This window comes from Sebastes umbrosus, chromosome 11 (assembly GCF_015220745.1).
Source record: "Sebastes umbrosus isolate fSebUmb1 chromosome 11, fSebUmb1.pri, whole genome shotgun sequence".
Classification (NCBI taxonomy): Eukaryota; Metazoa; Chordata; class Actinopteri; order Perciformes; family Sebastidae; genus Sebastes; species Sebastes umbrosus.
In genome coordinates, this window is record NC_051279.1 from 4,063,898 (window position 1) to 4,086,627 (window position 22,730).

Genomic DNA, 22,730 nt, shown 5'->3' on the forward strand with positions numbered 1-22,730 from the left:
TCTCTATTTTACCATGTTTTTGTGTCTAAGTGACTAACGGGGACAACGCTTTTTAAAAATGGTCCAGTTTTGAGGGAGAACGCTGCCGCCGCCGCCAGCTGCTGAACGGGCTGTAATGTAATCATATGGGGCAACCGGGCACCGTCATTTTACGTCGACTAAACCTGCTTGTTAAGGAGGAGAAATAAATCATTTTTCTTACCTTTCGATTTCCGTTTCTTACTGTGTCGTGTGACTTGTTGCCAAAAGACAACAGTGGAAACGTGAGTGAGAGTTGGAGAGAGGAGTGCAACGGGACACAGGTGTTGTCAGAGTTTGCTGTGTTGGAGTCGGAAAGCGTAGCTTAGTGTTATCTAAAAGATTTTCAATGTCATAGCTACATATTTAGATGACTTTCACATTGTGGAGGCGACGCAAGGTTTCAGAACGTGACATCTCCGAGCGAGACACACAGACATAAACTTTTATTTCTCTGTAAAGTCCTTTCCATGTTTTCAGACACTTATAATAACAATCTGGGCTGTAATGTAATCATATGGGGCAACCGTGCACCATAATTTTACGTCCACTTAAAGGTCTTGTTTTTGCCACTGACAGGCTCAGATTGTATTATAAGAGTCTGAAAACATTATGGAAAGGACCCTACAGAGAAATAAAAGTTTCTGTCCGTGTGTCTCGCTTGGAGAAGTCTCGTTCTGAAACCTCACGTCGCCTCCACATTGTGGAAGTCATCTAAATATGCAGCCATGACATTGAAAATATTTTAGATAACACTAAGCTACACTTTCTGTACTCCAACACGACAAACTCTGACAACACCGGTGTCCCGTGGCACTCCTCTCTCCAACTCTCACTCACGTTTCCACCGTTGTCTTCCGGGCAACAAGTCACACGACGCAGTAACAAACGGAAAGCGAAAGGTAAAGAAAAACGTTTTATTTCTCTGTAGAGTCTTTTCCTTAACAAGCACGTTTAGTCGACGTAAAATGACGGTGCCAGGTTGCCCCATATGATTACATTACAGCCCGTCTAGTGGCTGGCGGCTGCAGCGTTCTCCACCAATACTGGACCAATTTCAAAAAGTGTTGTCCCCGTTAGTCACTTAGACGCACAGACATGAGAAAATATGGTCCAGGTTGAAAAATACCGAAGTTACCCTTTAAGTAAAAGTATACTTGAAGCATATTATTGGCAAATTGTACTTGCATTATCAAAAGTTGCATTACTCAATGCAGGAAAATTGCCTTTGTGAGTGTTGCACTATTGAACACTGTATTATAGGGCTGCAACTAACTATTATTTTCACTATCAATTAATCTGCAGATCATTATATCTTATGTCCCTCTGAATTGTAGTTGGGTAGAAGTATAAATACTCAATTGAAATACCTTAGGACATGCATTTTTTTTTACACCACAGCTGTTAAATGTGGACAATAGCAAATAGGCTGAAACACTAAATGACACCAATATTCTCCTTTAACCTGAAATGAACCAGAGGGACTTTGTGCACGCAAACGTAGCCGCTGAAGATGAAGCTCCCCACTTCTCACTATTACCTCCCTTTATTGTGGTTTATTGTGATTCAGTCTTTTCTCTCTCTCTCTCTCTGTATTGAATGCTTTTACTTTTTGAGACTTAAAGTGTCAGACGGAGCGGCTAATCAAATCAGATTTAGTCATGCAGGCTATTAGCTTGGAACCAGCAGATGGAGCCAAGTCTTTAGTCATATCCTCAAGACAGGCTTCAAAGCCATTTGACTCATGCCAGATGACGAGGTGTCATTTCCCCTCCAGTCATTCTCCCACTCAATAACGCTGTTATGCTATAGGTATATAAATGATATTGCCGTGAGTCTTCAGGATGCTCCTGAAAGCTGCAGAGATGAAGCTTCTGTAAGGCACATGAGAAAGAATAACCATAAAGTGATATTTCATGCATGCTTTGAGCTCTAAAGTTACCTTCACAGCTATCAGTTCGAGGTTTAGAGCATGAAAACAGCTTTGAAACTTTACATTTATGGTCTACAAATGTAACAATGTCATGTTTAGGTTTTAAAATGCTATAAGTGGGCTGAAATCTGTCATCTGGGTGGGAAATGTCACATCTTTTTAATGTAATAAGTGACATATTATATTGAAATGTTAATTACTCCAAGTAAAATGTATTTCTAGGAACAAGTGGAACAAGTAAACAAGTGAAATTATCCTACATTTTTGCAATTTTCTCACTTGCTTCCAAAGAATTTAAAGGGGACATATCGTGCTCATTGTCAGGTTCATACTTGAATTTGGGGTTTTTACTAGAACATGTTTACATGCTTTAATGTATCAAAGATTTTGACAAATATGTTGCGTCCTTAAAACTTTTATCATACAGAAACCATTATAATATCATCATGTTAAGTCTCTTTTGTAACAGCCTTCTTCAGTGGGTCCCAAAGTGAGTGCTGTTTCACCACATTTTTAAACAAATACATTGATATTTAAACTAAGTTTTCTGTTCAAATATATCAAAAGAGAAGGGAAAAAGCTATGAATATTAAAATCATTGTATTGAGAGTTGTTTATTATGCAGTTATACCACAGCTGTTACATGACAGCTCACTGTTGCCGGTTGTCATCGCAACACAAAACACTTTCCGGCTGCAGGTTTCATCCGAGCGAGAGATGTAAAGTTTTGACGCAGTAAACAGAGCTCAAAGAAATGCTGATTCATCTTAGCCCTGAAACAGTCTGAGACAACAAAGTCTGAGCCGACCAACAAAACTAAAACCAGACTGAACACTGCTCGCCTAACGGTCAGGTTCTGGCTGCTTTTGTAAGACAGATATCCAGCATTGTCCTGAAGCGTGTTCACTGCGGTGTCACGCGTTCCCAACATCATATACAGTACGTGCGATCTGCCTGTCTCATCCCTGGTAGACGTGAAAACGACACAAGAAACCGTCATCAACAGCAGACTCACATGTCCCATTTAATGCTGCAACCTTTTTGTTGTTGCATTGAATATAAGCTCATTTTACTTCAAAAGAAAATGAAGAAAAAACACACATATGTCACACAAGTAGGCCCTTTACTAAAAGTGTGGATATTGGGACGAACCCCAAGTCATGTTCTCCCTTATCAATGAATCATTTCCTGCTTCAATGTCCAGATTGTGTTATTTGATCATGTAAGGAAGCTCACAAACTGCACCCCTGTGTGTGAGCTTGTTGTTGGACTGTGTGGCTCACCACTGCCCACCGCAGGATCTTTTACAACACTACAGCTCCCTGTGACAAGTGGCCATGTGTGGGTGTATGATTTCTTGTTGATAATATGTTAACCTTGTGCTCTCCCCCTGTCACGCATCACGTGTTTCATGTGTGTGTCTCCATTTTATTTTGGTGTTAACTGAAACACATCTGACACAAACCAAACTGACTCCATGGGAATCATCTCTTCTTTATTTTGCCAATCTTCCTCCTTAAACCATACCTGGATCTCTCTTCACCGCACAACCCATCTTCTCCAACTCACTCACTTCTCTGTAACTTCGCATCATGCACATCCTCCCCTTTTCCTCCTCCATCTGTTTGCCCCTTGTTGTTGTTCTCCTCCTCCACCCGCCCCAGAGTTTCCTCAGTAGAAGGTTGAAGGGCTCCATCAAGAGGGCTAAGAGTCAGCCCAAACTGGACCGAACCAGCAGTTTCCGCCACATGATCCTCCCCCGCTTCCGCAGTGCCGACCAAGACAGGTCAGTGAGAGAGAGTGATTTCAAGCGTTCATGTGTGGGTTAATCTGCTGTGTCAGGCTGCGGTTGGCTGTGTTAGTATGCAAACACTGTGCAGTTGCATTTATGTATGAAATCAAATTTTTGTCTTTTTTCCTCCCAGCCTGTTTGTGTAAATGTTATGGCATCACAAACTATTTACTTTTCCATCTACTTCAACGAAATAAGGTTTTCTTTGATTGAAACAGGAAGTTGGGATGAGGCATAACACAGTTATTGGTCATTCAGTAGTGTAAACTAATGACTAAATGTGAGTTTTATTAGACAAATGATGTAGAGGGGGAAGCTACTAATTTCTTTAACTTAAAGACTTCTTAAACTTCTTAAAGCTAGAGTGAAGATACTGTCATCATATGAAACTAGAAAACCTAAGGAATCTATTGGTACCAACTCCTTGTGAAGGAGGTGAAATAACGCTCCAAACTTACGCTAAAACCTGGCATGGCCATTTTCAACGGGGTCCCTTGACCTCTGACCTCCAGATCAGTGAATGTAAATGGGTTCTTTGGGTACCCACGAGTCTCCCCTTTACAGACATGCCCACTTTATGATAATCACATGCAGTTTGGGGCAAGTCATAGTCAAGTCAGCACACTGACACACTGACAGCTGTTGTTGCCTGTTGGGCTGCAGTTTGCCATGTTATGATTTGAGCATATATTGTTTTATGCTAAATGCAGTACCTGTGAGGGTTTCTGGACAATATTTGTCATTGTTTTGTGTTGTTGATTGATTTCCAATAATAAATATATACATACATTTGCATAAAGCAGCATATTTGTCCTCTCCCATGTTGACAAGAGTATTAAATACTTGACAAATCTCCCTTTAAAGTACATTTTGAACAATTAACTAAGGATAATCGTGCAATTAATCACAATTAAATATTGTAATTGATTATTAGGACCATAGATAAGACATCAGGGAGCTCTGTGGTAGCCTAGCAACCTGCCCAGGTTGAATGTCCAATGCATGCTGGGATAGGGTCCAATTTAAGCAGAACTATCTATCCATCTTGACCTCATCTGACTCTCTCGACCTCTTTCTATCTCTTTCTATCTTTCTCTCTCAACCTCTTTCTCTCCTCCTCTTTCTACCTTTCTCTTGACCTTTTTCAATCTCTTTCTCTCTTTTTTCTCTTTCTATCTCTTTCTCTCAACCTCTTTCAATCTCTTTCCCTCTTGACCTCTATCTCTTTCTCTCGACTTCTTTTCTATCTCTTTCTCTCGACCTATTTTCTATCTCTATCTCTTGACGTTTTTCTATCTTTTTCTCTTTTGACCTCTTTCTATCTCTTTCTCTTGACTTCTATCTCTCTCTCTCTACCTCTTTCTATCTCTCTCTCTCTACCTCTTTCTATCTCTCTCTCTCTACCTCTTTCTATCTCTCTCTCTCTCTACCTCTTTCTATCTATCTCTCTCTACCTCTTTCTATCTCTCTTTCTCTACCTCTTTCTATCTATCTCTTTCTACCTCTTTCTATCTCTCTCTCTCTACCTCTTTCTATCTCTCTCTCTCTACCTCTTTCTATCTATCTTTCTCTACCTCTTTCTATCTCTCTCTCTCTACCTCTTTCTATCTATCTCTCTCTACCTCTTTCTATCTATCTTTCTCTACCTCTTTCTATCTATCTCTCTCTATCTCCATCCATCATTGCTATGAATTGTTGTTTATTTTACACTCTCAGTGTCACATACGATTAAAGCACTCAGCACCATCGCTGCCGGGCGATGAAAAAACATCCCCCTCTCACCATGGCAACCAGCAGACAGCCATATGGCGGCTGTACAGACCATAATGAGTCAGAGGGAGATTTGCTTAATTATACCTCCTCTGTATCATGTACATAGTTGTAGCAGCTCTGGCCTTCGTCAGAGCACAGCAGCACACGAGTTACACTGGTAATCTTTTCCGGGATATTGTCCTCAGAGTGACGAATTTTGGTTCGACGGAAGTTTGTTCTGCAAAGTTCTTATTTTGAAGGAGAAAAGATGATGACAGAATACACTATATGAAATTTAAAATTTCCAGTTTTCAAGTAATGTTGTCTAAGTGTTTAACAATTAACTAAATAGAAAGTGTGACATCAGCCTTGTGTGTTAATTTTTTCCAGTGAGCTTTAGCCTCTATTGCACAAAAACAAAAGAACCTCCTCCTCATCTTCTCTTTATCTACAACTCCACCTTGATGAATCGTGTCCACAGTATTGTGGCTGCAACTAATGATTATTTTAAAGGGTAGCTTTGATATTTTTCAACCTTAAACCCTATTTTCCAATGTTTTTCAGTCTAACTGACTAATAGGGACAACATTTTCTGAAATTGGTCCAGTATTGAGGGAGATGGCTGTAGACGGCAGCTGCTCACAGGCTGCAATATGGTGCTATTGGGGCAAGCTGGCACCGTCATTAACGTCCGCTAAAAGTGCTTGTTTTTGCCATGACAGGCTCTGATTAGGGATGTTAATAATTAACCGTTAACCGTCATTAAGCATTTTAACCGATTAACGCTATCGGTTAAACGGAAATATTATTAATAAATTAAAAAGCTGAGCGGCTCAGAGGAGCGTCTCGTCACTTTAAGGAGAAAAAGCTGGTCCACCTTAACAGCCCACCTTAAGGGGCGGAGCCGGAGTTGCAGAAACAGGAAGTTGGCTCCCGTCTCTCGAGCGTTGCGAAGCGGAGCAGTTGTAGCATTTATTCACCGATAAATAAACTGTACACACACTGCTACGTTCACAGCTATAACGCCACAAACAACCCCACACTCACCGCCGCCACACACATGGTCTGTCGGACACTCGTTAAAGTTTTGCCTCGTTGACAGACTGTGTGTGTGGCGGCGAGCACGAAGCCACCGGCAATGCTAGAGCTGCTAACGTAGCACAAATACACACTGTTTGTCGGGCAATCGCTAAAGTTACGCCAGGCAGACGCACAGCTGTCAATCTGCTAAACTAAACTAAATGTGCGGTGGAGAATTTTACTGGGAAAGTTGCTGCATGTCCGCGACACTACACGCAGCATCGTGGCTGCTACAGTAACTCTCCTGACGGTGAACTGGGGACTCAATTGTCTGTTGTGCTCATACACTGCAGCTGGCGCACCACCGCATGAGACGCACTAATCTTGTCGGTTAACGGTTAATAATCGGTTAACGAGGGTCGGTTATCGGTTAAGACAATTTTTCAAAATTAGCATCCCTAGCTCTGATTGTTATTAAAAGTGTCTGACAATATGGAAAGAGTCTCGCTCACTGACAAATCTTGTTCTGAAATCTGGTGAGGCGACGTGTTGCCGAAAGACAACAGGGGAATAGTGGAATACATCCATGGTGGAAACGGGCAGAGTTTGTTGTGTTGGAGTACAGAAAGCGTAGCTTAGTGTTGGCTGAATATTTTCAATGTCATGGCTGAATATTTAGATAATTTCCACAATGTGGATGAGGTCTTTGAATTAGGTGGCCAAAGTATACGGATATTCAGATTTCACGAACAAGACTTCTCCTTCAACGGGACGTGGACACAATAACAAACAGACCGGATCAAGCGAAAGAAAGGTAAAGGAAAAAGGTCTTATTTCTCTGTAGAGTTAATGTTAGAGGTAACGTTGACGCTGCTCACTTGCCCTACGAGCTGCCGGTTACAGCGTCCTCCCTAAATACTGGACCAATTGAAAAAAAAGTATCCCTATCTGTCTCTTAGACACACAAATATGGGAAAATGGTGACCAGGTTGAAAAATACTGAAGTTACCCTTTAATCAATTATTCGTTTGGTCTGTAAAATGTCACAGAATTCTGAAAAATCAGAATCAGAATTCCCTAAAGCCCAACATGACGTCTTCAAAATTGCTTTCTTCGTCCAACCAACAGTCCAAAATCCAGAGATATTCATTTGCACTGTCACATAAGATGAAGAGCAGCAGCCACTCCGAGCTGGAACGAGATAGCGTTTGAATTTTTGCTTTAAAAATGACTTACTGTAATAGATTGTCAAAATAATTGCCAATTAATTTTCTGTCGATCGACAAATGAGTTATCCACGAATACGTCTCAGCTTTACTTTTGTCCATTCAGTTTATCTATAAACTCCCACTGGACAGCTACAGCCAAGACAAACTCAAACTTCGAATGTGAACAAGGTCATCTTGATCATCTAAACACGGGGCAACGGTGCACTCAGGAGAGCGCTGAAACCTTTCCCGAGCCAGGTGTCTGCCAAGGTGCGTTTCCACATGATTTATTCATTTGGGAAGGTTGTGGATGTCTGTTATCCCCGGCTGGTCTGAGGAGACACAGCGCGGACAGAAAAGTCAAGAGCCGAGGTTGAAGTCGGGATTGTTTACTCTGGATGTTTTCTGTCAGGGATCTGCAGCTTTGATCATTATTATTCTCTTTTTTATCTTTATTTATCCGGAGAGAGTTATCTGAGAACACATGCCGTTTTTCAGACTGAAATTCATACGGCCATAAATGTGCCTCTGAGCTCCCAAACAGACTCTAAAACAAGAATATACTGTATTTCTGATCATACTTTTTTCAATAATTACTTTTAACTGATTGTCTCAGAGTGGGTCTCAGAGTTCCCTTCCCTTACGGTACTGCAGGTCACCCTGTCATATAACTCATACATAAATATTCCGTATATCTTAGCCTGTTTCTCAGCGGAGCTGCAGTGTCCTGTGATGACCTAAATGCAAATCAGAGCCTTTTCTGTCCTGCAAAGTATAATCTTCTTTAGAATTTCATTATCAGTTAATCTATTGAGTACTTGTTTAATTAATAAATGAATTGCTTGTGAAGAAATAGTGAACAATATCATTTTCCACAGCTATCTTTTTTTAGTCCAAAACCTAAAGATATTCAATTTGCAATCATATAAAACAGAGGAAGGCAGCAAAAAAGTTAGAACTGGCAAATGTTTGGAGTTTTTGCTTGATAAATGCTTAAAATATTGATCAGTTGGCAACATTTTTGCAAATATTTGGATAATTTTACCCATTGGCCAAAACAGTGCATGACATTACTGTGCATTAGGGTTCCGCTGCAGATCCAGAGGTGCGGCGAAAACACAAGTCCTCCCATTAATTTAGAGTGAGGGAGGTGCGTTTGGGCTGCGGCGGAAAAGTAGAAACGGACTCAACTTTTGGAGAAACACAACCCGACGTCACGCTGCGGTGGCCAATCACGTATCCGGCGATCCAGAGCTGTACAACCCAGCCGTGAGGGAACAAAAGACGTTGATCGACGCAGTTAATGGGCCTTAAAGGTCCCACACCGCCACACAACCCTGTGGTGAATCGCCGCAACGCCTGATCTGTTGTGAATGCAGCTTTAGGGTTAGATAGCGACTAGAATTCAGCCAGCGCAAACCCCGGCGTCAGGGGTCACAGCAGGCTGGTGAACAGCAGCAGTGCTCGGTCTAACCCTGTGTAATTGCAGCAACAGAAAGTTTGCTGATCCGGGGGGAGTCGAGGCGGTCCGGGAATCAGACACCCGGCACTGGGGTTTGCGCTAACTGAATTCAAGTTGCTAAAGCCGCTGAAGGTCCGTCTCCGGAGCTGCCCTGCTCTCCTCTCGGCAAAGTAGTCTCCAAGCAGCGGGAAGGGTGAAACGAAAATACCACGGACCCTGGATGAATTAACTGACGTGATCCACTCAAGACAGTACTTTGCTACGTTAGATACACACTGTTGGTGCTGTTTGGGAGCTGAAGAGAGGCAATACACTCAGGAGCACGCGTAAACGCCACGTCCTTTGGATTTTCCCAGCAGAACCATCCCGAGTCCTCTACATAGAAATCCACAGGCTGTTACAGGCAACCGAGAAGGTCGGGGAAGGTCTCAGTTACCTTACAATCTGTTCACACATTGGCAATACAAAGCAATTAATCCATGTAAATTGTACGTTGGTAGCTTTAAATCTTATAAGGGCTGCAACTAACGTTTCCTTTCAATATCGATTCATCTGCTGATAATTTTTCCAATTAATTGTTTAGTCTGTGAAATATAATTCTGAAAGCCCAAGGTGATGTCTTCAAATCCCCAAAAAAATCTAAAATATTAAAAATGATTTAAAACCGACAGAAGCAGAAACTCCTCTTGTTTTATAAGCTGAAAGCAGAAACAATGTTTGACCTTTTTTTGCTTGATTAAATGGCCTCAAAATTGTTGCGGAATAATTTTCTGATAATGGACTAATTGATTAATGGACTAATCGTTTCTGCTCCACTTCCATACTTTAGTAGTTCAGTTAAATGTGTTTGTGTGTTGTTGGCTGTCGGACGTGTTCTGCTTTAGTTTCCTGCAACGATGCACAAAATATGTCCTCAATATCTCTAAATTTGAAGTATTGTATATCTGCTAATTGAATCCTTGTTTCTAATCAATCGTCGCTGGTGCTTAGCTTGTTTTCTCAGCTGTGAGGTTCATCAGTCGTGACGTGTTGAATGAATTTGCAAGTTGTGTGCGCGTGTCTTTTCATGTTTGACTCTTCCTGCACTTTAGCTCCCCGCTGAGACCTTAGACCTTCTTTTACCTCCAGCGCTCTTGCTCTCTTCTCAGCCCCTCTTTCCATCTCCCTTCTCTTCTCTTTCTTTCCTTTAATCCATGCGCTCACTTTCTGCCTCTCCAAAGGATCCACTGTTTACATAATCAAAGTGATTTCCTCTGAGAGGTCTTCTCTCTCGATCCCCTCACCCCTTTTCTCACATCCTCTCATGACCTCCCCCACTCTTCCTCTCTTCTCCTCTGTATTCCCCTCAATCTGACTCATTCCTTTGGGTCTATTTTTATCTCTCCCTCTCCCCCCCCTCGGTCCCCTACATGTAATCAGTGCACTGTTGATGAACGTTATGATTGAACGTAGACCAAAGCAGTGCGAGCGCAGGGGAGAAGCTGAGAGTTGGACGCTGCACGGAGGACATACAGCATCTTTTCTTTCTTTCCTTTTTCCTCATTTCCATCCTCCCTTTTTCTTCTCCGAGGGGCTTCGTCACACCTGACCGTCCCTCCTCGCTCTCTGGTTAGACTCATCATACATCTGTCTTAGTGACTGTCTGCTGAGCTGGTCTGTGACGGTACATGCCTCTGTGCATGCATATGTGTGTGTGTGGGAGTAAGCGTGTAGGTGAGCATGATGGATGGGCTTTAGCGGAAACCTTGTTCACTTATATGTGTGTCAGGATTAATGATATTATTAAGAATCATCTTGAAATATTGTGTGTAGAGTTTAAAATGTTTTGCCTGGAGGGAAAAGACTTGATACATCTGTAAAGACAGCTAAGTAAATACTAAAAACAAGATATCTGCTGCATTTTGCCGCCAGTCATCTTTATTTTTTGGTTTATCGAACTGACAAAAATAAACAAAACTGTAAGAAAGTATTCTTTTGATTTTGTGTATTTGCTGACCTGATACGAGCAATTATTTACATGTCAAACGAGGTTATAATGAGCATTTCAGTCACTTTGCTGTCGATTCCATCTACTGGATTTGAACCTTGTGCTGTTAGAAGCTTGATCAGTCCGTCCACTTTACAGCTGCCTGTTAAGTTATTTACAGTGGATAGTTTCAAAATGTTCATTATCTTTCATTTCATCTTTCTCTCATTGCCTCTTAGCGATACAAGGTTAATACTGTAATGAAAGCGGAACACACTGAAGGCCAAAAACATCTCCTTCAGTGGTGTTCTTTGCTCTTCTTTCAATGAACAAATACTGCCCAGTTCTAATATAACTTATGCTATTGCAGCACCCATGCTAACCTCTTTAGGAGCCACTGTTGTTGTTTAGAATGAACAGTCGCCTCTCCGTGTCGCCTCACTCTTTGGTCAAAGAACGTATATTGCTAAGAAGTGAAAGTCAATTGTTCCATTTTAATGTCTCTACCGAAATGGCCTGTGTTGAAAAATAAAATTATTATAAATATGAATAATATTATAGCTATTTACTTACTTAGTTATTTATTGGACTTTTTTGCCCGGCTGCTTCCCAGAGGAGCATAAAGTGAGCGATGGACATGAATGGAAAAAACTGATTTTGAGAGCAATCTCAAACTTTTTCATGTCAGCGACCTCCAAAATGTCCAACAGACCACAGACCATGGATATATAAGAATGTTTCCTGTGCTTTTGCGCTGCGTGTTAGTAAATAGCCTACAACTCCATTAAACTCTGTTTATGTCATGCTACTAGCGCTACTAGCTACTGGCCGATAGCCGGTTGTTTGGGAATACATCTCCCATGGTACAGGCTTACAGCATACAGCCCATGGGTGTATTAGAAGATAATAAAAGTGATGAATTACAGCCAGTATATCCATGATTACAGCCGCATACACTAGCAGGAAGCTGGCAGAACCGGATATGTCATATGAGTGTGCAGCGCGGTGCGGTCCCGTGGGTCTGATGCACCTTCATTATTCAGAGCAAAATAACTTTGGATTCAGCTGTTAGTTCATTTTACAACTTCTAGGACATAAAGATTTAAATGAGGGCTATTTAAGTGTTCAGACTGGGAAGTTGATTTACCTAAAAAAAAATGTTCCTCAGATTAACAGACGTCTCTTTATACATCCATGACTACAGATTCATTGGCGTTTCGACCGCAGCACCATCTAGCAGCTGTTGTCAAAAAGCACCTGAGTTCACCTCTTTGCCTCTAAACTCTTTATGTCATGCTACTAGCATGCCTCTTGCCTCTGAACTCTTTGATACGGTCTCACCGGGTCCAGACTTGCCAACCCTCTCAATTTTCCCAGGAGACTCACGTTTTCATTGCCCTCTCCTGGTTTCCTCCCGGTGTGACAAGTCTCCCGTATTTCTCCAAATTTTCACTCTTTTTTTCCTTTTCGTTATCTCAACCTGTTTCTCGCAATATACAGCGTGTATAAGCCCTACTGTTTCCACCCGGACGACAATAGAGCTAAACCAAATGTCTTTTCCCGGCGGAGGAGAGCTGCTTGCGACACCGACGCACGGTTTGAGTTGCGCTTGCTGCACATCCCAGCAAAAAGCCGTGGTGGCGTGGCGCAGGTCATTGGAAATACCGGGTTTCAGAGCACAGTGGTGCCGTTGTCGCAATGTGAGTGAAAGGACCTTCAGTGAAGTGAGAGAAGGAGAGAAAAATGGAGAATACAAAAGAAAGAAATACTCAAGTAGGAACAAAAAATGAATAAAAAGTGATGATTAATACCAGAGATCACGCCAGAGGGACAAATTATTCAGTTTTCTTTCCTGAGAATTAAAAGTAAAATTTAAAATTAAGCCTATTTAACAAAAAATGCTGTTGCAGTGTACTTATTATTTAGTTATTTTCATTCTTTAAAAATCACCAGAATACAGGAAACTCAGATTTTTCTGGGGGAGGAAACCCAGACCCCCGCTATGGTTTAGAAATCCTCCCTATTTTTTTAGGTCTCAAGGTTAGCAAGTATGACCGGGTCTCACGTCTCACACACACCTAAGCCACACCATTAGTTGCAGTATCTCCTCACAGGTCGCTGATTGGTCCGTTGTCTGGCGAGCCGGACACAAACGCATTACTTGAAGCCTGACAAGATGGATTTTCCTGTGACATTTGATGCAGCGATTCTCGCGTGATCGTGTGACATCGTGAGAATCCAGCTGCCGTGCAGGTTTAACACTTAGCAGGACAAATCTAAAATATCTGTCTCTATTTGTCTAAAACAAAACATAAACATGTGGGTTGCGGTGTTCCTGCCTTTCTTGACACTAGATATTCATAAATATATTGGGGATTTATTTATTACCACATAATAATATAACATAGTAATAACATATTGTGCGGCACTTATACGTCTGTTTGTTAGTGCACAAAGATAAATATGAAAATAAAGTGTAGTTTTGGTAAAAAAAAAAAAAAAAAAGGCTCTGAGATTTAGAATTATAATTTTCCTACGTTGACGAACAGAATTTTAGTAACGCAACCTTCAATAAAAGAGCCTCCCCTCTGCACATCTAACCACAACTCTCACTCCTCCCAGGACCCGTTTGATGCAAAGCTTCAAAGAGTCCCACTCCCATGAGTCCTTGCTGTCTCCCAGCAGCGCTGCCGAAGCGCTGGACCTCACTCTGGACGAGGACGCCATCATCAAACCTGTCCACTCGAGCATCCTGGGACAAGAGTACTGCTTTGAGGTGAGTATTGAGCTGCACGGTGTAGGACAAACAGCAGCACACTCACACACACAAAGTGCAGTGTACAGAGCAGTAAATAGCACCAACAAAATGTTTTGTTCAGTCCTGACAAGTGACAGTGACGTGAAAGAGACTGTGAATTGAAAGTGTTATTTTTTTACATGTGAAGAATGAAAGCAACAAGGACACTGAAATGAGCCCTAGTCCCTACATAATTTGCTGCAGGAGTGTCAGCTTTTTCCATCATCTTTCCATTAGTGGAACATGACAGAGGTTGAGAGTGAATACAAGACATTATTTTGGCGCCTTAGTTGCAGTCTCCATAGTTACTAATGGCTGTGGTTGTTGAATTTACCATTGGCTATAACCTCAGGTGACTACGGCATCGGGAACCAAGTGCTTTGCGTGTCGCTCAGCTGCAGAGAGAGACAAATGGATCGAGAACCTGCAGAGAGCTGTCAAGCCCAACAAGGTGAGGGGAGAGAAAGGGATGCGGTAGAGGAAGAAAAAAAAAAAGGATGATCCCTCTGTCTGTGTGTCTCTCTCTCTCCTCCCCGTCTCCCGTTGTTGTCTGTTTTCAATGAGAGCGCACCGCTTCATTTCTCTGTGTGAACTCCATCCTCGTGTCTGTGTGTGTCTATGTTGAACAATTTTAGTCGCTTCGCCACGCAAATATTAAAGCTGCACGGGGTAATGTTGCAGGGTGGAGGATCCACATTTCTGTTTAAAAAAACAAACAAAAAAAACAACTTTTGAAATCTACAAATCAGGTAAAGTGATGTCGGCAAATTGCATGCAGCAGATGTTTACCAGCCCAGCATGTCTGTGATACTAAAGGATAGTGAAGGGACAAGAGGCAAAAGACTGAATACTGTGGGCCTCATGCAAGAACCACTCGTGGTAACAGATTTGTTCTAATGTGCCATGTACGAGTCATTTAAGAGATTTATGGCATTCACTGATTTTCTCGTACTTACAATTTTCTCTTTGGCACAAAGGAAGTTCACGAGAGGCTCGCAACTAACAGTGCTGGCAGTGCAAACAACAGCAACACTGCTGACAGAGCTAGCAATGTTTACCTGAATGGGAACCGGAGGGTGGGCACTACGCTTCCGCGCCGACACCATTGGTCGGGACGGCGTTACCAGCTATAACCGCCGTATGAGTGCAGTGTAGAGCGGCGGCCGTGAGTTTGCCAGTGGGGCACGCTCACATACAACATGACCTAAAAGGCACGCACGGCCGGCAAAGTGTCAACAAAGCACCGAGAAGTTCTGATTACAACACACACAGAGGGAGAGCAACTTCATTCTCTGCTTAGGTAGACATTACTCCTCTATATCTTTACATAGCAGATAGTGTTTGCTGCTATATTAATGCTCTGGATATCGTATAGAGCCCCATTAAGAGATTTTGGTGACTCTGATTTGGATCACTCGCATGAACAAACCTCTCAGAAAAAAACAGCGTTTTAAGATGAGAACACAGAAGTGTTCTTGCATGCGGCCCAACATCAGTGCGTTCATATCTGACACCAGATTACATTTAATTAGTGCAGATGGGATGCCACTCTACTGTATGATTTAACCAGATGTGATAGTGTATTTTCACATTAAAAAAATCTTTTCCCTAGTGCAGCTTTAAGGTACTGTGATTTTATGTCCATCCTCACAGCTTAAAAAGAACGACAAATCTCAGCCCTTCATATCGGTTCAAAAAACAATATCTTAATTTTTACTCAGATTTCAAAGTAAAAATTGTCCCATATCTTCCCCTCGCTGTTATTAAAAACAGTGAACAGGCATGCAAGATATGCGGCTTTGATGGCAACCAGGGACTACGAGTTATTAAGGCAGACTGAGATGAAACATTGCCCGAGCTGAATGCCTCGTCCAGATGCTCAGGCCGCGGGGGTCCTGGCTGAGTCATGGAGCTCCAAGGACTCCACACGGGGGCTCTCTCCAAACCCCTCCTACCCTTAAACAACACGCACCATGCTTCTCAGACCAGATGCATCGACAGAGATAAGACTCACTGCAGAGACAAAGATTATCATTATGCTTCTTAACTTTCTGGAGCCGTTTGATTCCCCTCTTTGAGCTTTGGTTGTTTGTTTTCTCATAAAAAAGGAGAGCTGCCACTTCACCCCGCTTTCATGTTTTACTAGTTTTTTGGTGGTGAATTCGAGATCTGACTGAAACTAGGGAAGATGTAACATGATATCAAGGCGGAGCACTCAAGCCCACGCTGGTGCTGCTGCACTGTATGTGCACTAGCAAACTGAGCCACCAGATGCCCAGCGCATTCAATCTCAGACGTTTGGAATTAATTATGCCTTGTGTTTGGCGCCGGTTATCAAAGAGCATACAAATGGAGAACTTAAGCGCTGTGGATCTAGCCGATTCTCACATATTGAGTTGTCTAAATTAGGACTTAAATCGTCTGAAGCAAACAGGGGGCTAACAACAATGGCATTTGAGCCCAATTGAAATGACTCAGCCTCCCGTTCGCTGAAACATCACGAACAACACGGCACTCTCTCCTCCCATGGGGGATGTCAAATATAGCATGGGCTTTGTGATCATGATTAGGAAGTGTAGCTGTCTACAGAAACATTACCATCATTGTTTGTCCCTCGTCTTTGCAGCACATGTGCATTGTGGCATTTGTGTCTTTCTATGTTTAAGTGGATTTCTTTTTTTCAGCCAGTGAAACCACTCACCTACTCTTCTCCTTCACACTTCCTGTTGTCTTTCTTTACTGCGTCTCTGTCATGCTGTCGTCTGTCTCTGTATTCAAGTCCAGAGTTGAGAGCAATTTATCAAGAACAGCCTACAATCCCCAGTAGCTCAACCGCCATGTCAACAGCTATTTCTTTCCTGTCATTTATTCCTGCAGGCTGATCTGCTGTCGCCTTTTATTCACACATGCTGTCTCTGTTTCCATATCTCAGAACTTTTTTATTTGCTGTTTGTCATGTTTTCCCCCCACCCCGCATAGTATCATCTTCTCTTGTAAAGCTTTTTAATGACAGTAGATGCACTTGAACTCATTTGACGCAACTTCATCTCCACGCAGGACAACAGCCGGAGGGTGGACAATGTTCTCAAACTTTGGATCATCGAGGCCCGCGAGCTTCCAGCCAAGAAACGCTACTACTGCGAACTTTGTCTGGACGACATGCTGTACGCACGCACCACCAGCAAGCCCCGCACCGACACCGTTTTCTGGGGCGAGCACTTTGAATTCAACAACCTGCCAGCCGTCCGCAACCTACGCCTTCATCTATACAAGGAGACTGACAAGAAGAGACGCAAGGTGACTAAGAGATCTGTAGGGTAACTATGGTTAGTTTGACAGAAGCACCGTCGTGATATTTGGTTCATTTGAGCTTTTTGTTGCGGATTTTATGGGAATAAAATGACTCAAAATGACTCTTAAATATACATAAAATGATTTCTTTCTGGCTATAATTGATCATTTTACAATATGACAAAATGACAATTTAAAGACAAAGTGTGAAAGGGGTCACTCGTAATGATGAACCTACAGATGATTATCACTTTAATCTGCAGCTCCCCTCAGCTTTATAGTTACAGCTCATTGTTTAGCTGTCCAACCTGCAACCTTTCTGTTTCGGTTCACCCTCGTAACTCTCACAGTGCCGTTTTTAGCCACAGCCGGCAGCTGTTTTCAGCGGAAAAGCCCATAAAAGACAACTTTACAGTTCCTTCTCAGCTCCAGACAGCAGACAGGCACAGTCGATGACTAGCTGGTGGAGCTTTTAGCAGTTAAAGAGCCAGATATTTCCCTCAGGAGTTGGTAGAGAGTCAAAAAAACAAAGTTAAAAGAGAGTCAATATTGGACTTTACATTACTCATGTGGCCGAATGAATGATAACGTTGCTCCGTAACTGCTGGATGTGTAAATAAGAAACACATATCTAACAATTTCACCATATTAAGTTATAAGGTGATGATATCCCTGAAAGTTCATTTTAAAGTTAGAAGTTAGTAGAAAGCCTTTATCAGCCCTGGCACAGCCCTCCTTCTCCTGCAACATTTTTCCAACAGAAATGAGCATTTGGCTTATTAGAGCATCAGTTCAACAAACACAAAGAGATGAAAAAATAACATAGAGTCAGGAGGTAACATTATGCAGAATAGCTGCATTTTCATGCAGTGGCTGTATTATAAAATCGCCAATAGCAAAATGGGGTCTCGTCTGCTGTGGCGCTGCTTTTGTCTTTGTCATTTTGCTTTAGTGGCTTTATAACAAAACAGTTATGGTTTTGAAACATGCATAGTTTGGGTTGGAGGGGAACTGCAGTGAGTCTGTTCAAAAAACAATCTTAATTGATGACGTAATCATTGAGTCATTGCCATGGATCAGCAACCTTATCAGCCCCCTGCGGATACACAGCATTATAGCCATTGTCATTGCCATGGTCATTTGTCAGGAAAAATCTTATTTTTTTGCCCCTTTAGGTAAGAATAAATAGTGAGTCACAAATACGATCATTTCTTTTTTCAATTTAGTACAAGAGTAGCACCACTATAGAAAAACAACTCATTTCTATCTTGAAACGACGCTCCAGGGATCCAGTGTTAGTCTTACTGCTCATTATTTATTCAGTGCTAAAGCTTTCAATGAACTTCTTTTGACATTTCAGACTTATATTTTATAAAAATTTGCACAGCTTCATGAAAGGCAACTTTTCTTTAACACATGCTTATCTCTACTGATATCGTTCTCTCCAAGGAAAAGAGCACATACTTAGGGCTTGTAAGCATCCCCATCTCAAGCATCACTGGACGTCAGTTTGTGGAGCAGTGGTACCCGGTCATCCAGCCCAGCGTCCTCACCAAGGGGGCTGGTGCCGGAGGGGGGAAGATCATCAACGCATCCCTACGCCTCAAATCCCGCTTCCAGACCATGAACATCCTGCCCATGGAGCTGTACAAGGAGTTTGCAGAGTACGTCACCAATAACTACCGCACCCTGTGTGCTGTGCTGGAGCCCGTGCTGAGTGTCAAGAGTAAAGAGGAGGTGGCCTGTGCATTGGTGCATATACTGCAGAGCACGGGGAAAGCTAAGGTAGGGACACCTCTATGTGACTCATCGGCATGTGAATATGTGCTAAAACGAAGCTTTTTCAGACCTTTTTTATTTCTGCGTGTAGTAAAGAACAATAATTTAGTTCTCCCTTTCTCCAGGACTTCCTGTCAGACATGGCGATGTGCGAGGTAGACAGATTCATCGACCGAGAACACCTTATCTTCAGAGAGAACACTCTGGCCACCAAAGCCATAGAAGAGTACCTCAAACTGATCGGACATAAGTACCTCAAGGATGCTATAGGTGAGCCAGAACGTTTGGGATTGTCACCATATAAATCAAAGCAACTGCGCAATATTCACACCAATTTGAAATTGATTTCAAATCCAGGAGATCAACTTTTGGAAGTGTTAGAATGACAAAAGTTTTAATTAAAGAAAAAACCCGCCCCTAAGATCGGGACAATTTGTTAATGACCGTTGAAAACCGGGATATTTGAGTGTTTTACGGATATGTGTCGGGACTCGGGACACGTCAGCTTGAAACCGGGACAGTCCCAGAAACCCGGGACGTCTGGTCACCAAAGTCATGACTCTTTACCCAAACTGCAGCATGTTTTGTGGTAACACTGCATTTGGTCTGTGCAATTTGCTGCTTTCTACTCTCCCATAATGGATTCCTTTGTGTACTATTAGTTGTCGTTGCTGCTGCTTTCTGTATTAACAACACTGAGCGGATCTTGATGATAGGTTCCACCATGTTGCTGTTACTAATAAAATGTCATTTGTAGGGGAGTTCATAAGGGCCTTGTATGAGTCAGAGGAAAATTGCGAAGTGGACCCCATGAGAACACCACCCTCCGTGCTCCCAGACCACCAAGCAAATCTCCGAATGTGCTGTGAACTAGCACTCTGCAAGATCGTTAACTCCCATTGGTGAGTAGTTGTTCAGTGCTTCGTTTTGAGTGTGTGTATTCCTCTCTGCTGTTTTAAAGATACATGAGACTCCAGATTCTTTCACGGGGAAATGAAGAAACTCTGAATCTCTGCAGTTTGATCCCGACATGTAGTATATCCCCTTCACAGTGTTTTCCCTCGAGAGCTAAAGGAAGTTTTTGCCTCCTGGAGAGTGCGCTGTGCTGAGAGAGGTCGGGAAGACATCGCCGACCGTCTCATCAGTGGTTCCCTCTTCCTACGCTTCCTGTGTCCTGCCATCATGTCCCCGTCGCTCTTCAACCTCACCCAGGAGTATCCCGACGAGCAGACGTCACGCACGCTCACCCTCATCGCGAAAGTAGTGCAAAACCTGGCTAACTTCTCCAAGTCAGTTTTATTTCATTATATTTACAGCTTTTACACTTTGCATCGTTTCACTAACCACTACACTAGACAGTATCTAACATGCTCAAACAGCAAGCATTCAGTCTCATCCCATAATCAATGAAAACATAGAAGCAACCAATCTCTTCTTGAGTACAAGAAAACAGGCATTTTTTCCTAAACTAAATTCTTAATTTTGTGTCCTTTGTGAAGTAAATTCTATTACAGAAAATAATTTCTAATAATTTTTACATTTAAATATGTTCAGTCTTCCTTTCCTGCAGTGCCCAAAATGCTTTTAATAATAATATCTGGAGCCATTTTGGAATAAAACAACAACATAAGCTTAGATTACCTAATTCAAAACTAGATTTACATCATAATAAGAAATACATATTATCAGGCACAAGCTTGTTCCCAATTTTCCCCCCGGAGATCAATAAAGTATTCCTGATTCTGATTCTGACAATAGTAAATGACTGTGTCATCTGCATATAGGCAGAATAAAAAATCTGGAACATTTGTACCCAACTGTATTGATGAAAATGGTGAATAATAGTTATATAATAATAATAAATAAGAATAATAGAGGAATTAACCCTGGGTTACACCTCTAGACACGTTCATTACTTTATTTCCCTTTCATTCTGAACCTATGAAAAGTTTGTTCACAAATTAAGACAAAAACAAATTAAAAAATGTTCCCTAATTTTCCAATATATTGTGCCAGAAAGGTCAAAATGCTCCATGTTTTTAAGTTACAAATTATTTTTCTATATAGGACCCGCTGTGCTATAACTCAAATTTGTCTCAGTTTGGTTCATTTGACTCATAATCACATCGTAAGTTAACGGTACCATGTGCAGCTTTCATTTTAAACAAACACATTTGTTTACATTCATGGATTATTCACACCCAAATGTATTGTATTGTTTTGGCGATTTATAGGACATTTGTGTCAGAAACAGAACAGTTTAAGAGTTATCATAAATTGTGACTCCAGTTGACATTTCATTTTGCCGTCATGTGTTGCTCACTTGTTTTTCTGCGTTTTCTCTCTCACTTTCCCTTGTCTTCTCACCGGCTTATCTCCTCACTGGCATTTCCTTCCTTTCCCTCCTGCAGGTTTGGCAATAAAGAGGAGTACATGTGTTTCATGAATGAGTTTTTAGAGATGGAGTGGGGCTCCATGCAACAGTTCCTGTACGAGATCTCCAATGTGGACAGCGTCAGCAATGCAGGTGGTTTTGAGGGATACATTGACCTGGGCAGGGAGCTGTCCATACTCCATAGTCTCCTCTGGGAGGTCATAGCTCAGCTCAGCAAGGTAAAAACCCAAACACCACACATCATCTTTGCATTTATAAACTACAGTTTTACACTGTAATTTCTTCTAAAATAAGACATGTAATTTGTAATTGATGAATGCGGCAAGTTCTCCTAAATCACTCATACAAGCCACTTAAGAACAAATCTGTTTGTACGAGTGGTTCTTGCATGAGGCCCATTATTTATGTAACGTTAATCCTTTTTATTTAGTTTTTAGATTTGTCATATTTTGACACAGGATTTCTCTATGGTTTTTATCACAACTTGAGTTTTTATCAATTATTCATTGTTCTTATTTGGTAATACTGTTGTATTTTTAATAATTTTGCCATGTATGTATTAGACACCTACATTGTATTCTCATGTAAAGGGAAATAAACAATAGCTACACCTGATAATATAATGCAGTCCAGTACAAAACCACCTCCAAGTACGGCTTGAATTAGGTAAGATTTCCATCGATGAGTTAACACTTTTCTGACAACAAAAGTCATATCTATTTCAAAGAGCTGTTGCATTGAATAGCATTATATTGTACATGTTGTCATGTTATTGTGTCCACCACTTGTACGTCACTTCAGGTTTTATTACCGAGAAGCCAAACTAAACCAAACTCAGACTGGATATGTCATTTCAGGCTTGAATTTTCAACAATTTGATCTAAAAAATGTCTCAGTTCTCACATCAAATGTTCTTGCTAAATTAAGTCTTTAATGAGGCTTTAGCTGTCATTAACTTAGGTAGAGGTGTATATATATATGGCATTTTAATGAAACCCTTGCATAACTCAAAAATGAATTATTTTTTAAATCCGCAGCAAAACTCAGCAAAACTGGTTTTCTTTGAACCACAGGATGCCATCATCAAACTGGGTCCTTTGCCTCGCCTCCTGAACGACATCAGTATGGCCTTGCGTAACCCACACCTCCAGAGGCAGCCCAGCCATCAGACAGACAGGGTGCAGGAGAGGCAGGCAGACAGGCTGCTGTCACGGCCGAGCTTCAACAGGGGCATCTCATCTGAGTTCCAAAATCTCATGATGAGGGATCTTAATAGGTAGGCCATATTAAACACTGAAGTCTTCTGCTTCAGATAAA

General features: G+C 41.7%; 1 protein-coding gene and 2 long non-coding RNA genes across 11 annotated transcripts in view; 1 reads left to right on the forward strand and 2 right to left on the reverse strand.

The window, feature by feature from the left end:
- The window catches only part of syngap1b (synaptic Ras GTPase activating protein 1b), a 178,255-nt gene that overhangs the window by 124,281 nt on the left and 31,244 nt on the right, over nucleotides 1–22,730 (forward strand). For 8 of the 9 annotated variants that reach the window (XM_037783746.1, XM_037783751.1, XM_037783747.1 and 5 more), the window contains 10 exons: nucleotides 3,616–3,737; nucleotides 13,774–13,927; nucleotides 14,301–14,399; nucleotides 17,006–17,245; nucleotides 18,689–19,024; nucleotides 19,144–19,288; nucleotides 19,776–19,920; nucleotides 20,071–20,307; nucleotides 21,430–21,631; nucleotides 22,451–22,689. In XM_037783746.1, the coding sequence (XP_037639674.1) occupies nucleotides 3,616–3,737; nucleotides 13,774–13,927; nucleotides 14,301–14,399; nucleotides 17,006–17,245; nucleotides 18,689–19,024; nucleotides 19,144–19,288; nucleotides 19,776–19,920; nucleotides 20,071–20,307; nucleotides 21,430–21,631; nucleotides 22,451–22,689 (1,919 nt within the window). The remainder of the gene's footprint in view (nucleotides 1–3,615; nucleotides 3,738–13,773; nucleotides 13,928–14,300; nucleotides 14,400–17,005; nucleotides 17,246–18,688; nucleotides 19,025–19,143; nucleotides 19,289–19,775; nucleotides 19,921–20,070; nucleotides 20,308–21,429; nucleotides 21,632–22,450; nucleotides 22,690–22,730) is intronic. The other variant, XM_037783748.1, reaches the window with a different exon arrangement.
- On the reverse strand, nucleotides 320–9,387 carry LOC119496460. The gene is made up of 2 exons (XR_005208718.1): nucleotides 7,295–9,387; nucleotides 320–435 (listed from the first exon to the last, which is right to left on the reverse strand). It is a non-coding gene; the product is annotated as an uncharacterized LOC119496460 (long non-coding RNA).
- Nucleotides 19,955–22,730, reverse strand: part of LOC119496459 — a 28,383-nt gene continuing 25,607 nt past the window's right edge. Inside the window, exon 4 of the long non-coding RNA XR_005208717.1 lies at nucleotides 19,955–19,965. This is a non-coding gene — a long non-coding RNA (uncharacterized LOC119496459). The remainder of the gene's footprint in view (nucleotides 19,966–22,730) is intronic.